The 17,803-nt window shown below is 39.9% G+C and overlaps 1 protein-coding gene across 1 annotated transcript in view; it reads left to right on the forward strand.

The window, feature by feature from the left end:
- Positions 1-14,936, forward strand: part of LOC127623017 (insulin-like growth factor 1 receptor) — a 40,593-nt gene extending 25,657 nt beyond the window's left edge. Inside the window, exon 7 of the mRNA XM_052097234.1 lies at positions 14,704-14,936. Coding sequence (XP_051953194.1) covers positions 14,704-14,936 — 233 coding nt within the window. The remainder of the gene's footprint in view (positions 1-14,703) is intronic.
- Positions 14,937-17,803: the final 2,867 nt, after the last annotated feature.

The following is a 17,803-nucleotide window of genomic DNA, read 5'->3' on the forward strand; positions in this document are numbered from 1 at the left end:
TCCCCCAACATTATAAGAGCCGTGGCAACCTCCACCATCATTCACAGGGATACCACCATCATCCACCCTCCTCCAATGAACATAAAATATGTAATATAACAATGGTATCATGTAAACAGTAATAACAGCCATATGTATATATAGATATATATATATAAAACATTTTTTTTACAGGATTCAAGTCCTCTGAAACTGATCACTATATAACTTATAATGAACAGAGTACGCACACCTGACCCATTCAAACAATCGTTTTATCCCTCCATGGATTCTGAAAGAGACGGTGATGTAAAAAAGGACAATTTACGTCTGGCACCCAATGGATGGCTATTTCGGGCTTCCTTCAGGAATTCTTCTGCTTTTTTAACTGAATTGTAGGAGTGCTGATTGCCACCAGAACCGACATGAAGAATGGTGTGGTAAATGAGGAAATTTGGAATTCCCAACATGTGTAATTCCTTTTGAATGCTACTGAAGGACTGGTGTCTGGTGAACCCACTGTAGTCAGCAACAAAACGCAGCAGATTTTCCTGGTTTTCATCACTTCCCTGGCACCTCGAATAATAGCTTGCCGGTCCTTGTAATGTAACACCCAAAAGATCAAAGTGCGGGATTTCCAGGAGCTTTAAATTCTGTGCGTTCGGTCGATCTTGATCAGCCCCTTCTAATTCAGCGTGGGTATCCAGATAGGGAGCATCCTTTGAAGGAAGCCTATTGGGTCATCCAATTCTCGGCCCTGTGGCAGTCCCACCAAAACACGTTATTGCGGCGAGACCTGTCCTCTAATTCCGCAATTTTCAAGGTGATATTTTGCTGCTCTGTTGTGCACAAGTTTAGATCTTTCTTCATCTGTCGTTTCTCTCCCTGAATCTTGTCCACCTTTGATCAGGTCTCGTACTGTGTTTGTTTGAGACTGCACTTCTTGGCGGAGCTAGGTCAAAGAGGATTTTACATCCTCCATTGCCGTACATATTGCATTCTGAACTGTAGTTTCAAGTGAGATCTGTTGCTTTGAAAGCGCCTCCGTAATGGCGTCGGTCAGATTAGCCTCAGTGCTTGCTAGCTTCATCTTTTTCTTTTCCGATGGGGTTGTGGACGACGAAAAGTCCTTTTTCCGTAAATTATACTGACAATATACTAATTAAAAAAGTAAAGGCTGTCTGTACTAATAAACCTATTATTTAGCAAAAGGAAGAGGGTTGAGATGGAGCACTAGAATCCCTCCATCCCTTATTAGCATAATCGCAATATTCTGTTTACATGAGCAGCAGTTTAACTGCAGTATTGCCTTAATCACATTATAATACTTCATGAGTATGCATGTAAACATAGCCACTGTCTGTATGTGTGTGGCTGGAGCAAACAGTCAAATTACATTTATCCACAAAGTTAGTCATGATGATGCCCTAAACAGAAGCCCTGTGAAGAGTTTTGAGTGTGGTTCACTGCTAAGAGCAGCTACACTATAGCATATTTGTCAACGGTTGAGATGAAGCATGTTGCTATACTTATGACCCTCACAATGTGTGCCAGTGTGGCTTTTGCCCCAACTCTCTATAAAAAGAAGAAAAAAGGGCCTTTTTCATGTAAACATTTTCATTGGAAAGATTTCTACAACCGCCTTAGGCCTGCTGTGGGTTTTGGCATGAGAGACGGGCTCTTGGCATTTTTAGGATATGATAGGTTTTTCTTGACTGGTCGTTATGTCTACAAATGTTCTCTCTGTCTCATTGAGAGAAAGATTAACGTTGATGTTTTGGCCCAGTGTATGGGTGAAAAGGTAAATTTACCATACATCTCCAGGGAGAACACATGTTTATACTGCCATTTCAACACAAACAAAATAAGCACATGCGTCACAGGTGTCAAGCAGTCACAAAGATCAAAGCAGACCTGACTCTGTTTGATGGGCAGGGCTATTAAACCAGCACCCTACATTTTTATTTACACTTCAACTAATTTTCATGTAATGTTTATGGGTGGGTTTTTTTTAACACGTAATAGCTGTAATTCAGAGGAACTGTAAATTGTTTAAAGTTTTGTAGTTTGTTGCCATCTGTTTATGAATAACTGTTTATAGTGTCTACTTACCTCTTGGTCAGCCTTATGAAAATATTGCTTATGAAAATATTTTGCATGAAAACATTACTTAGTTCAAATACAGAATGGCAAATAGCATGATTTAATGCTATTATCAGATTTTATTTATTTATTTAAAAAAATGCATTCAGCCTTGTGACTCACTAGTAAGGGTGCCGACTTTCTTCTTCTGGAGTCTAAGCCCTACTCTGGGTTGGAGGTAATGAAAACAATCTCAATATGTTGTTAAAATGTGAATACATACAAAGCCTGCAGATTTGACAATCCTGAGTTTCTTAAAGGGATAGTTCACGCAAAAATTTAAATTCTGTTATCATTTACTCATCGTCAACCTGTATGACATTCTTCTTACCATGGAACTCAAAGGTATATAATTAGAAGAATGTCCAAGCTTCTTTTTTTCCATATAATGACAGTCACCATTCACCTTCACTGTATGGAAAATGCAGCTTGGATATTCGGCTAGATTACTCCTTTTGCATTTCACAGAAGAAAGAATGTCAAAAGAGTTTGAAACAGCATAAAGGCGAATAAATCATTCTTTGGTGAACTATCTCTTTTAACTTTCTTCTAAAGCAATTAAATGTCCTCACCTGCATATATTTTTTATTCTAAACCTTGGTCACTGAAAGCAGAAGCATGAGGTAATTTGAGGGCAAGTGCTGCATTCTGCACTCACAGCCAAATAAAAATGTGAAATTGGTGGAAAATTGTGGGCCCATCAAATGCCCTCCCTTCCTCCCAATTCCCCTGCTGCCACGTGGATGTGGGCATGACATTTATCACCACCATCAAAAGCAGAGTGGCTGAATACTAGTCGGTAAAACAAAAGGAACAATTTCCCATCTAATCCCCGTCTTCATATTCTTCATCATTTTCAACCTTGACATGTCATGCTCACAGTCCTCAAAAGGCAGAGAGCCATTGAGCAGTCAAATGTTTTTTTTTCTACATTCATGTTTTTTTACCCTGTTCTCTGAGTCCTTTGATACTTCTGTGGCAGTGCAATATCTTTTATATTTTTTAAATTAGATACAGAACTCAGAAAGTCACTGTGCCTCATGTCTCTGTCTGAGAGGCCATGTGGAAGACAGTGAACATTTCTTTAATCCATTTTATCTCTAATCATTTTATGTCATATCTTGGCTTCTTTAATCTGATGCTTAGATATGGATGAAGGCCTCTGGCATACAAAGACGTACCTAATGGTTCTCACTCCACAGTGAATGAGAACTGCTATCACACATGATGTATATGCAATTCTTTGTTTCAATACTTTGAAACAAATACTATCAGTTCTGGTCCTTATGTTCTTTGCATGTGATGTATTTACAGAGGCCCCTAAAATACACTTTTGGGCATTTAAGCCACACTTAAAGTTCTATGAATTTAATTGCATTAGAAAGACGACATCGAACAAAGTGGCATCTGCAAACAAATGATGCTAGACCTTAGACCTTTTCTATTAGAAATAACCTCATTTAATTTACCCAACTGGTCTTAAGGTGATTTTAGTGGATGTCTAAAATCAGTTCTTGTCAAGTTCACCAGAAAGTATCAAAATATTTTTTGTCATAATTTTGCACAATATAGCTATTGCTTTATCATTTCAAACGAACATGTTTTTGTGTAATGTTTTGCTTGGAAAGTGCTTTTGTGCTATGTTTCTTAAAAATAAAACTTTGGTTTTGATATATTTTGTTATGCAATGACATTCATACATTTATATGCAGGGTTGAGGAGTAACAGAATACCTGTAACTGGATTACTTATTTAAAATTCAAAATATAAGTAACTGTATTCCACTACAGATACATTTAAAAATTATTTTGATTACTGAAGTGATTACTTTGCATTTTATTGTCATTTGTTTTGTTTAATATTTAGTCCTTTCAGATGGAAAACATTTATATGTAATTACATAATACTACTTGTGTAAATTATCAGCTTTACGCTAAGCTAAGATGCTATTTCCAGCCATTTTACATGCACATGTTACTTGGCACGATCAGATTTTTATATCAAGAAAATACAGTAAATCTGCTTTCAGTGTCAATACTTTAGATTGCTAACATTTTTGGCACCAACCTGTGAAAGACAGTTCCAGTTCTGTCAGTGTGTTGTCTTATCAGTGCAGTGTTGTAATGCTTGCATGCATGCAGGTAAAATATTTATGTTTGTGTTTCTCTCATCTGTAACATGCCGATCCAACACTCGACTCCCTGATTAGATGCCATGCTCCAGACAGTTGGAAGGCCTATTTTGTTTACATTTGTACTGCCAATTTGCTGTTAAAGCCTTTTTATTTGCTTGTTCTGAATCTGAATGAGGTTTATGACTACAATGTTGTACAGGAATAAACTAAAAACTAAGAAGAAAAAGGAATGTTAATGTGACAGGGTGGAGGGCGGGCCGGGTCATGATTTTACACACCAGGTCCCTTATCAGGCTAATCAAGCCTCCGAGAGGGATAAAGGCCGACTGCGGAAGGTGGTGCAACAAAGAGAGAGAACGTTTACGGGCAACTATCAGTCCTGTGTGTGTGACTTTTGGTTTATTTCTTCATTAAGCTATTAGTTATATTGTCAAGCCTGTTCTTGCCTCCTTTCCATTGTTTGCTTTACACTGGTGCCGAAACCCGGGAAAGAGGAGGCGAGAACCAGCTTAACAGATTTGTAACAGATATCTAAACTGAACGTTTACTAGCATAATTGCATAAGATAGTAAGTACTATGAGTGCTCCAACTGAACTGAAAACTGAAACAAAAGGCAAATTTTTGGGAGGTAAGTTTTAGAAACTTTGTGCTGTGTCATGTGTATAAGGGACCGATCACACCGAATGTGTTTATGCATCCTCCTGCGCTGTGTTTTAATTGCTTTCCTATGTACATGCGCTACCAATGCACCATGTTTTGCTCTGTTTTTAGCATCTCTCACAGGAGTGCTGTATTTTTTAGTCACTGTGTCAAGTTAAAATGAACATCAACTGTCTCGAGATAGCTGCGTTCTACTCTGGTTTTTTAATGCATGAACACATTTGGTCTGAATGACCTCTAAGTCATTCAGACATCCTTTAGCTAATAGTTGCATGAATGCTTGTACATATACTTAAGATAATAAAATAGAAACTTGTCTTAAAGTCACTAGAACTGAACACTTTGGTGTTGAATTAAAAAAAAAAAAAATCTCACAGGGGAGCATGACCTCAGATCCCCCTAGACTAAAAGGAGCTCTTCTATACTTGGTCAGGTTTACTGTGCACCCTGAGATGAAATCCTGATTTTCAGAGCATGTATCTTTTATCAAGTTTTCTTTCTTGTTTTAAATAAACTATGCTTAGAACAAGAAAAAGAACACTATTTGCCAATGGGGATTTATTGTTTTATTTATTATTATTATTATTATTCTTTTTTACTTCTCAAGGAAACTTGACATTTGATTCTCAAGCTATGTTGTTTTAAGATGTTTAAATATTTTACTAGAAAACAAGTCAAATATTAACTAAGAATATGCATTTTGCAATGATCACTTAAGTGTCTAATTTCTGTGCCACTAGCATCACTAAACAGAATTGAAAACATAATCACTGTTTTCAAACAGATTTCAGAAAACTCCCCGTCTGCTATAGCTTGTACAAACAGATGGAGGGGGTGCTCATACAAATAGTTGATTCTGCATATTAAGTTGAGATTCAAAAGACAATTTTAACACACAACTCTCAATGAAGACACACTTTCACTGTTTATAAAGGCAGATTGTTTTTACTAACAGTTGCCAGCAGTTGTCTAACTGTGAGCCCAAAGGAGAATAACATGGCCATCATGCTTACTGTCAGCTCTGGCAGCTGACCAACAAACCATAGCAATGGCTCTCATGTGTGTGTGTGTGGTGTCTGTGTGCATAAGAGAGCAAGCGAGAGAGAAAGAGGGCACATGAAAAATAGAGTGAGTGATGGCGACAACACTAAATAGATTACCGAATATGGCTTGACCATGTGATTAGACCCCAGGGTCGCTGGCTAAGTCACTTCAAGTTCTGTGTCTGTCCTTTTAATTATTCATCAAGGTATTGCTTGGGATGTAACCTCATTTAGAGCAGGCTCCAGGGCGAGGCCATGTGTTGTTAACACTGTGCTGTGATCAGATTAACCACAGAGATGACTGCCAAGGGGAAGCGATACTTTGCAGCCTGGCTCAGGTCAGGAGATTTCAATTGGCTCACATTTAGCAGAGCTTCAAGTGTACTTTAGATGTCTATTTGATGTTTAGGGGACCGTAGTTAAGGCTTCAAGGGCTTAGAGGAATATTAACTGTTCTTCACATTTCACTCCTGTCATCAGACTGAGCTAAGCACAGGTATTTCAAAGAGGGAAAGTGGGCTAAAAAAGAGAAAGTGTGTGTGAAATCAAAATGGATGTTTTGTGTCTTTAAGTCCATGTCTATTTTCTTTTTTAAGCCATCTATATGCCACTGTACTTTTAAAAGTTGACAAAATTAACTATTAGTAGATACACACATTTTCAATTTACAGTTTTTTTTCTTCTTGGAAAATGGACCAAAAATATTGATCACTTATGTTGCACTACACAGAATTTTGTCCAATTAAATGATCTCTAGAATAAGAATGTCCCTCCCCCTAATATCACCTGCAACTGACTAGCAAGTAGCAAATCATGAATCATGGCTGTGATGGAACTAAAGCCATTTAAAAAAAATTTTTACAAAAGGATGAACCATATGATATGTCCAACTCATACTTCCTGTTTCAAAAGGAAATATGTCAAAACCGGACAGAAAACTGTGCTCATCAATCGATTTCAGTGTGCAATTTCTGTGTGTCTAGTCAACCTGGTCTCATTATAAGTCATAGTAATAGCACAAGATTGCGAAATTGTATTCCCCTTCAGAAAACAAAGGACCAACAAGCAAAGTTATCATGATTTTTCCCCAAACATTAACCTAACCATAAAGTCCAACCCTTACTCAAATGCTTAACCAAACCATATGTTTTATAGTAGCGGTATTGTCGTACATCAGTCATTTGAATTGCATAAATAATATGAAATAGTTAGCCATATTTGTTCACAGAGGATTCCTTTCTTAAAATAAAGTGTTGGAGTCTAGCTAAAATGTTACCCCCGGCATTTTATCAGTCTGTTTGTTGATCAGTTGGACAATGGACGATTTCGTCATCTTGTACAAATTATTACTAGTTTTCATCTTCTGTGTAGCTCTAGCAGCACCAAAAATGTTTTTAAAATGATTAATATTTTCAAACTGGCTGAAACAGATGCCCAAACAAACAGAGCAAATGTTTTAACAGAGCCACACTGTTAACACTTTTGGGGAAATCAAGATAAAAGCAGATAAGTCTCACAAGGTCGTTATGCTTCTCTGCATTTGTGCCAAAGTCACCTACTGGGAGTACGCTCACCGGTGGGCTAACGTATACGCAGACTAATTAAATCTGAGTGACACTAACCTGACACCAACAGACGGTGCTCTTGTCCAACATGGACTGTTGAGCTGGTACCCCAGTGAGTGGACTCCTGTGAGGTACTAGATGTTGTATTTTATGTTAATCTAGCATCGCTCTCTTCTGCCCCATCTGCCACCTTAATCATTGCAACTGACACCAGATAAGACTGGTCTAATGCTGTGTTCAAATTATGTCTGAATTATGTTAGTTACGAGTTTCCGACTTGTATAAACAGTTCATAATTATTTGTTGGAAACTCAGAATTTAGTGAAAGCTCCAAATTGACAGCCGCGACGTCATGCAAAAACACATCAAATCACAATAGCAGTTGTCTCACCAGTTAAATGTAGTTTACACATTTCATATGATAGGCCATTTTATTATAGCTAGTGTTGTCTGGTGTGTTTTCTTGTCTTGCGAATTACTGAATTAATGTAGTGATTTAATTAATTTTGGTGTGATCAACAAAAAAGCTGCAGTATGAGGATGTGAATAGAATCTCTGTGATGACATCTCATAATTACTGTAATTTTGACATAGGATCAACCTTAAAGTATTGAGTTTTCTGTGAACAAGTGTAGGGTGCTGGAGCAATTCTGTTAACACTTACACTGTTGTGGGATATTTTGTCCTGTGATCAGTGTGAGAAGAAAACTCATTCTTACCCCAAGCACATAGACAGGACGTTTACCTTTCACTTCTTTGTCCAGCTTATTTTAACATGTTTTTATCCTTATCTCAGTGTGTGTGTGCTTTGTGTTAGTTAGTTAGTTAGTTGCATTCCTGCTATACTCTGACAAAATTCTTGTTTTTACAGTCTTACGGATGGATATTTTTCACATATGGACTACACTGTGCCCTCATGTGCTATGTACATACAATTATGTACGTTTATACAAGTTAGGACAAGCTAGGAACTGAAAATCCCCTGCCCAATCTCAGTAATGCTACAAGACTCAAATGACATTACTTGAAACTGAAATCTACACAATTCTAATCACAAATACACTCACCTAAAGGATTATTAGGAACACCATACTAATACTGTGTTTGACCCCCTTTCGCCTTCAGAACTGCCTTAATTCTACGTGGCATTGATTCAACAAGGTGCTGAAAGCATTCTTTAGAAATGTTGGCCCATATTGATAGGATAGCATCTTGCAGATGATGGAGATTTGTGGGATGCACATCCAGGGCACGAAGCTCCCATTCCACCACATCCCAAAGATGCTCTATTGGGTTGAGATCTGGTGACTGTGGGGGTCATTTTAGTACAGTGAACTCATTGTCATGTTCAAGAAACCAATTTGAAATGATTCGAGCTTTGTGACATGGTGCATTATCCTGCTGGAAGTAGCCATCAGAGGATGGGTACATGGTGGCCATAAAGGGATGCACATGGTCAGAAACAATGCTCAGGTAGGCCGTGGCATTTAAACAATGCCCAATTGGCACTAAGGGGCCTAAAGTGTGCCAAGAAAACATCCCCCACACCACCACCACCAGCCTGCACAGTGGTAACAAGGCATGATGGATCCATGTTCTCATTCTGTTTATGCCAAATTCTGACTCTACCATCTGAATGTCTCAAAAGAATTCGAGACTCATCAGACCAGGCAACATTTTTCCAGTCTTCAACTGTCCAATTTTGGTGAGCTCTTGCAAATTGTAGCCTCTTTTTCCTATTTGTAGTGGAGATGAGTGGTTCCCGGTGGGGTCTTCTGCTGTTGTAGCCCATCCGCCTCAAGGTTGTGCGTGTTGTGGCTTCACAAATGCTTTGCTGCATACCTCGGTTGTAACGAGTGGTTATTTCAGTCAAAGTTGCTCTTCTATCAGCTTGAATCAGTCGGCCCATTCTCCTCTGACCTCTAGCATCAATAAGGCATTTTCGCCCACAGGACTGCCGCATACTGGATGTTTTTCCCTTTTCACACCATTCTTTGTAAACCCTAAAAATGGTTGTGCGTGAAAGTCCCAGTAATTGAGCAGATTGTGAAATACTCAGACCGGCCCGTCTGGCACCAACAACCATGCCACGCTCAAAATTGCTTAAATCACCTTTCTTTCCCATTCTGACATTCAGTTTGGAGTTCAGGAGATTGTCTTGACCAGGACCACACTCCTAAATGCATTGAAGCAACTGCCATGTGATTGGTTGATTAGATAATTGCATTAATGAGAAATTGAACAGGTGTTCCTAATAATCCTTTAGGTGAGTGTATGTTAGTTAGTTAGTTACTAGTTAACTTTAAATTCGCAACTCTTTTTTAGATTGCAAATGCTGAAAACGCTGTAATTATTTACTCACCTGTATCCAAATCCATTTAAATGAATAGTTCACCCAAAAATGAAAATGTTCTCATTATTCACTTACCCTGATGTCATCCCAGATGTGTATGACTTTCTTTCTTCAGCAGAACTCAAATGAAGGTTTTTAGAAGAAAACAGAGCTCAGTCAGGTCCTTATAATGTAAGTAAACGGGTGCCAGCACTTTGACGGTCCAAAAGTTACATTTAGGCAGCATAAAATGAATCCATGTGACTCCAGTCGATCAATGAAAGTCTTCTGAAGCAAATCAATACGTGTGTAAAAAATAAATCGAAAATTAAAATGTTATAAACATTTAAAAAGCACTTCCTGCCCATAATTGATGCATCACATAGCTGTCGATTGACGTAACCGCGTCGGCGAGTTTACATGAGAATTCGGAAGCAGCGCTTATTTACAACAGAAGAACGAACTTTATGCTAAATTTCGCACATTTCAAAAAACACCAGAGCACTGGACGGAAGTGCCGATTTAAAGTTAAAAATGCTTTAACTTGTTTTTTACATAATTCTTTCTATTAGCTTCAGAAGACATTCATTTATCGACTAGAGTCGTGTGGATTTATGCTGACTTTTGGATCATCAAAGTGCTGGTACTTGCATTTTAAGGACCTGACAGAGCTCTGTTTTCTTCTAAAAACCTTAATTTGAGTTCTGCTGAAGAAAGAAAGTCATACACATCTGGGATGACATCAGGGAATAATTAGTGAATAATGAGATAAGTTTGTTTTTGGTTGAACTATTCCTTTCACTGTCTTTCTTCTAGAGAGCATAAATGGAATTGTTGGGGAATATGTTAGTCTCATTCACCATTTACTTTCAATACATTTTATTGTTTATACAATGAAAGTAAATGGTCACTGAAGCTGTGATTCTGCAGCTCCCCATGTGTTCCACAGAAGAAGAAAAAAGTCATACAGGTTTGGAACTACATGAGGGAGAGTAAATGGTGACATTACATTTTTTGGTGAACCATCCCTTTAAGACCACATTAGGACTTCCTGTTTAACTTCCTTTAATAAGGCATATACAATATAAAATATGTTATTTATGTCACAGTGCTGACACAATGCCCTGCCCTCTGTCTTTGACTGGTATTTGCTGATGATGCATGATTGTGCCCTGTTGCACACACATCAACCCCTATCATGCAAATCCAGGTAATGCTAATGAGTGATGCTGCCATGGAAATGTGTGACGAATGGTGCTTTCATGCTGCCTTAGATCTGGCCCTTGGCCGTGCCATTTCCTGTTTCCTGAGCCACTCACAACTCAAAGACTGACACTGATATCCACCATCTGCTCCAAAACGATGGGACAAATCGCACACAGATCCCTTCAATTTCCCTCTGCTGCCATTAAAAACTGATTCAATAGAGTCTGAGAATGCAGGCATGTGGGACTAATCTGTGAGACAGGAAAGGAAAAACAACCCCTGCCCTGTAATTGACAAATGACAGCCCCCAACACTCCATCACATTCATTAAAATAGTGGTTCTCAACTGGTTTTGCTTCAGGGCCAGGATTTTGTATTGGACATCTAGTGACATGTCACATATATGACATATGGCATAACACAGTGCCAAAATGTCTTAAAATTAAACATTTTATCAATATTTAATGTCTTTATTCATATTTAAATAATGTATTATTAATAATATTTTAATATTGTAATTTTAATAATTTAATATTGCATTGCATTAATATTTAATTTATTAACAATATTAATAATTAATATTGCTGTGAACTGCATATTGGCCCAACAATGTGCAAAATTATTAACACAACATAGGAATATTATTATTATTATTATAAAAAAAAAAATTAAACCTTGCAAAGTTTTATTTATAGTTTTTGAGAATTGGGGCTAGCTTCTAGATGAATTTGTGCTGTCAACACACTCTCTACCATGTACATCTAATGAGAAAAACAGAAGCCCCTTTGAGCTCAGGGAGAGGTTCCATGTTACACCCAGAAGTCCCTTACAGATGTCCCAGAGATGTGTAAGCAGATCCAGAGAGAACATCCTGAAAAAGTCTGTAGACAGGAAACATGGCCATATGGAGCATCCTGTGTCATAAATAGTGAGTGAACTGTGAGCACAATAAAGCTGCTCATAAACCACATCAGATGATTTACAAACAAGCTGGTAGGGATTTTTAATTCATGAAAACAATGATTAGGGTGTGGGCTTCGAAAATATCTACATCCTCCTCATGAGGTTTGGTGACGAGTTGTGTAGACAGAAATTCCTTCCTGTGAAACACCAAAGGATCATTTATTTTTATAAAATAGATATTTATGACTCTAAATTCTCATTGAATGAGCCGCTTTCGAAGCCATTGTAAAACGACTATAAATGCACACCTGTGGCCGTACATTCTTTTTTAATGTGCCAAGCTGTTACATTGCTTAGCAAATGCCAACACCATACAGTTAGGATAATTAACTATTGCTTAAAGGGACATTTTTTTTTTTTTTTTCAGACTTTTTATGGAACATTGTTGTCTTTTATTATAGTGCTGTTGCTTCCTTTTATAAAATCAATAAGTCACACATATCTGTGCATTACAGTGATTTTACCACAGGTAAGGTTTTTTTTATTGCTTTAATATAGAACACATCAGTCACTGATAGGTCAACAAATACAGTGGCTCTATACATTTTAAATGGTAATGGTTTTGACCCAATTAATGTGTGAAGGCAAGGAAGCAAAGTGAATATGCAATATTAGTATGTGCCTCCACTTTGTATATGATTTAAACTTGTGTGTGGATATCAGAATATGCTTGTGTGGAGTGTTTGCTTACTGAGTGCATTTGGTGTTCTGCTGCAGTGAAGTTTGGCTAAGCTGTGCAGTTCTCAGTGGTTGGTTCATATACAGTATTGGCCTTTTTTCCAAAGGAGAACTAATTTAGTGCATGCAGGCTTCACAGCCAGCAGAGCTTCACTTCTAACAAGAGCAAGGTGCCTGCAGTGCTCAGATACAACCATGTGCTATGCTAAAACAGAAATCACCATGAAAGTCTTTTAAATTACTGCAGACTCGGGGTGCATTGAAAATGCATTCAGAGAATTATGTCATTATAAGAGTGAAAACAACTTTGTGTGTTGTTCTCAGATTTGAGTTTTCATAAGAAGCACACACTGTAAGTGTAATTTTAGTGCTGTGGAGGTACATGCTATGCAGTGACTTTCCTGACACATGTATTGTACCTTAATATGTATTACCAAAGCCATTTAATGTAACTGTTCACCCAAAAATGAAAATTCTCTCATCATTTTCTCTGCTATCCCAGATGTGTATGACTTTCTTTCTTCTGCAGAACACGAACAAAGGTTTTTAGAAGAATATCACTGTACAAAGCTCTGTGTGTGATCCAAATAGATGCACAAAGCACGCAGCGGACACAGCAACGATAGAGCTGGGTCTGCCTCCTCCGGGGCAGCTTTGCTTGCAGGCTCACAATGAAGAGCCCGACCTTGGACAAACAGTCCGGTTGGGGTCTCAGGATCAATGTGAGAGTCTTCCGGACCGAACTCAAGGCACCTTCATTGACAGAGAACGCTCGCAGGTCCCCAACCCTCTGATGGAAGTGAGCACGGTCAGGAGGGTGGTCTTTGACATGGCCTTTAGCTCGACTGATTCTAAGGGCTCAAGAGGGGCCCTCCGTAGGCCTAGAAGGACCACGGAGAGGTCCCATGAGGGAAGAGACGTGGCCTAGGAGGGTTCATCCTGGTGGTGTTTACCAAGAGACTTACCTTCAACAGCATTGTGGTGTGTTGCTATAGCAGCTACAAGACCTTGAGAGTGGAGGGAGACAGCCGCCCCTCCAATTCTCTTGCAAGAAGGAAGCACTGACTTGACTGCACATCTCTGGGGCTCTTCACTCACGGGAAGAACACCACTTAGCAAACACACACTACTTCAGGGATTACAGCTACCTTGAAGAAGGAGCCCTGAACTGAGAGATCGTGTAAACCACTGCGGGCATGTAGACGACTTAGGTATTCCGCGTCCCGTCCAGGGACCAGACATGGAGATTCAGAGGTCTGGGCGTGGGTGCCGGATGGTGCCCTGTCCCTGAGAAAGAAGGTCCTTCCTCATGGGAATCTGCGAAGAAGGAGGTGCTGTCGCCAGGAGCTTGAGGTCTGAGAACCAAGTCTGGGTGAGCCAATACGCCACCATGAGGGTGACTTGTTCCTCGTCCTCCCTGACCTTGCATAGAACCTGGACCACCTGGGGGTGGAGTCTCAACTCTGCCCTGAGCGGCACCTGCCACGACAGAGTATCTGCTGTGATGTTGAGGTTGCCAGGGATATCAGTGGCCTGCAGCAACCTGAGTCGCCGCTTACTCCAGAGGAGGAGGTGATGGGTGAGTTACGACATGCAACGCAGGCATAAACCGCCTTGTTCAGGCAGAGTTTGCTCTTTTCCCAGTTGACCCGAGGCCCTAAACGGCTGAGGTGCATGAGCACCAGGTCCCTGTTTGCACACAGTAACTCTCGAGAGTGCGCTAGAATCAGCCAGTCGTCGAGGTAATGGAGTATGCGAACACCCACTTCCCTTAGCAGGGCAAGGGCTGCCTCTGTGATCTTCGTGAAGATGCAGGGGGACAGGGACAAGCTGAAAGGGAGGACCTTGTACTGATACATCCGACCGTCGAATGCAAACCGTAGGAAGGGAAAAATCGAGACGGGAATGTACTCATCCTTCAGGTCTACCGCCGTGAACCAATCTTGATGCCGGATGCACGTCAGAATGTGCTTTTGCGTGTTTTTCAGCATCTTGAACAGGAGTCTCAACAACAAGCCGTGAGCTGCGCACTGAACTGAGTGAGTGCTCAGGGGCGGGTGGAAGGTACCACTCAAGTCCGACACTCGCAGTGACCTGGACAAGCATGGCGGTCAGCTCTGCGTCAAGCTCAGACCGGGCCGGCACACCCGAAGGCACCAGCCCGATCGATTCCTCAGCGTCCGACATCACCAAGATGCTCTCTGATGCAGCAATCTTCAGCTCATACCCGTAAGTAGAAGGACCAGTGATGGAGAACAGCTGAAGTGGCTTTCCCTCGAAAGAAGGAAAGCCGCGACCACATGGTCATGCTCTCGCAATGAGAACATGAACCATCCACGCATGCTTCCTCAATGTGTTTATTGCCCAAACACGTAAGGGTGTGATCGTGGGAGTGAGAGGTGGAGAGGTAATGATCGCACCCAGGAACAGCACAAAAACAGAAAGGCATCTTTAAAAAGACGCGTCTTTAAAAAGACGTTCAACGTCAATGTGCTTGCGCTAATAGAGGATATATTACTCTTTTAGAGAAAATACACTCTTTTAGCGCTGTCTAAGGGCCCAGGGCGTAGTCTGCACTGGTGTGCAGAGGGAAAGTCAGTCGCTGGAATGCTTCTGAAGAGGTGAATGGATTTGTAGTAGTATTCAGCTCTGAAGAAAAAATCAGAACGATTCCAGCCTCCCTTTTATACCCGTATGTCGGGGGGAGTGGCATGCAAATTCTACTTGCCAATTCTCATTGGCCTTTTCTCAAAGATCTGAAGGTGTCTCGGGCTCTAGTGAGAGACAGAAGGGGAACTATTTTAAACATTTAGCCCATTTTTTATAAGTATTATCCATGCAGTTTTTATGATCTCAAATTAATTGAGAGCCTTTATAAAATGCACTATATGTGTGTATGTGTATATACAGGTGAAACTCGAAAAATTAGAATATCGTGCAAAAGTTCATTAATTTCAGTAATTCAACTTAAAAGGTGAAACTAATATATTATATAGACTCATTACAAGCAAAGTAAGATATTTCAAGCCTTTATTTGATATAATTTTTATGATTATGGCTTACAGCTTATGAAAACCCCAAATTCAGAATCTCAGAAAATTAGAATATTGTGAAAAGGTTCAGTATTGTAGGCTCAAAGTGTCACACTCTAATCAGCTAATTAATCCAAAACACCTGCAAAGGGTTCCTGAGCCTTTAAATGGTCTCTCAGTCTGGTTCAGTTGAATTCACAATCATGGGGAAGACTGCTGACCTGACAGTTGTGCAGAAAACCATCATTGACAATCCTCAAAAGCCTCAAAAGGTAATTGCAAAAGAAGTTGGATGTTCTCAAAGTGCTGTATCAAAGCACATTAATAGAAAGTTAAGTGGAAGGGAAAAGTGTGGAAGAAAAAGGTGCACAAGCAGCAGGGATGACCGTAGACTGGAGAGGATTGTCAGGAAAAGGCCATTCAAATGTGTGGGGGAGCTTCACAAGGAGTGGACTGAGGCTTCAAATGTCGTATTCCTCTTGTCAAGCCGCTCCTGAACAACAAACAACGTCAGAAGCGTCTTACCTGGGCTAAAGAAAAAAAGAACTGGTCTGTTGCTCAGTGGTCCAAAGTCCTCTTTTCTGATGAGAGCAAATTTTGCATCTCATTTGGAAACCAAGGTCCCAGAGTCTGGAGGAAGAATGGAGAGGCACACAATCCAAGATGCTTGAAGTCCAGTGTGAAGTTTCCACAGTCTGTGTTGGTTTGGGGAGCCATGTCATCGGCTGGTGTTGGTCCACTGTGCTTTATTAAGTCCAGAGTCAACGCAGCCATCTACCAGGACATTTTAGAGCACTTCATGCTTCCTTCAGCAGACAAGCTTTATGGAGATGCTGACTTCATTTTCCAGCAGGACTTGGCACCTGCCCACACTGCCAAAAGTACCAAAACCTGGTTCAATGACCATGGTATTACTGTGCTTGATTGGCCAGCAAACTCGCTTGACCTGAACCCCATAGCTGAATCTATGGGGCATTGCCAAGAGAAAGATGAGAGACATGAGACCAAACAATGCAGAAGAGCTGAAGGCCACTATTGAAGCATCTTGGTCTTCCATAACACCTCAGCAGTGCCACAGGCTGATAGCATCCATGCCACGCTGCACTGAGGCAGTAATTAATGCAAAAGGGGCCCAAACCAAGTACTGAGTACATATGCATGATTATACTTTTCAGAGGGCTGACATTTCTGTATTTAAAATCCTTTTTTTTATTGATTTCATGTAATATTCTAATTTTCTGAGATTCTGAATTTGGGGTTTTCATAAGCTGTAAGCCATAATCATCAAAATTATATCAAATAAAGGCTTGAAATATCTTACTTTGCTTGTAATGAGTCTATATAATATATTAGTTTTCACCTTTTAAGTTGAATTACTAAAATTAATGAACTTTTGCACGATATTCTAATTTTTCGAGTTTCACCTGTATATATATACACACACACACACACACACACACACACACATATATATATATATATATATATATATATATATATATATATATATATATATATATATATATATATATACATCCCCGTACAGTTGCTTTTTAGGTACACTCTAATATTCTCTTATTGAGTACATATCACCTTTGTTCAGAAATATGAAGGAAAGCCTTGCCTTTGTCTGAGAGAGGCGATGATGAATAACTCCCAGAGCCCGTTTGGGGCCTGGCTTGTTTTAACGTCTTACACACTTAGATTTTCAGGGCAGCACCACTCTATTCAATTGATGCTCAATGCAATAAAGGAGCAAACATTATAATAACCCAGCTGAAAGAGACGTCGGGTTAGCGGTGCGACAACACTGGCAGCTATGCGCTGGTAGAGTGCTGTGCTCTGGCAGGATTATCTGTGGCAGTGCTGTGGCAGGCGCTGGGGGAGAGAGGCTTTTATTATTGAGTGTTTTATTGCTGACGGGGGTAAGACTGGCAGGGGAGGAGATGCAATAAAAGGGAGCTGTAAAATATTGCGTCCTGAGCTTCCAGTTGTACTGTCGCTTGCTGGAAGAATTACAGTGCAGTTGTGGGGGACATAGAGGGGAGTGTGTACGTGTTTCTTATCA

Source organism: Xyrauchen texanus, chromosome 29, assembly GCF_025860055.1.
Source record: "Xyrauchen texanus isolate HMW12.3.18 chromosome 29, RBS_HiC_50CHRs, whole genome shotgun sequence".
Lineage (NCBI taxonomy): Eukaryota > Metazoa > Chordata > Actinopteri > Cypriniformes > Catostomidae > Xyrauchen > Xyrauchen texanus.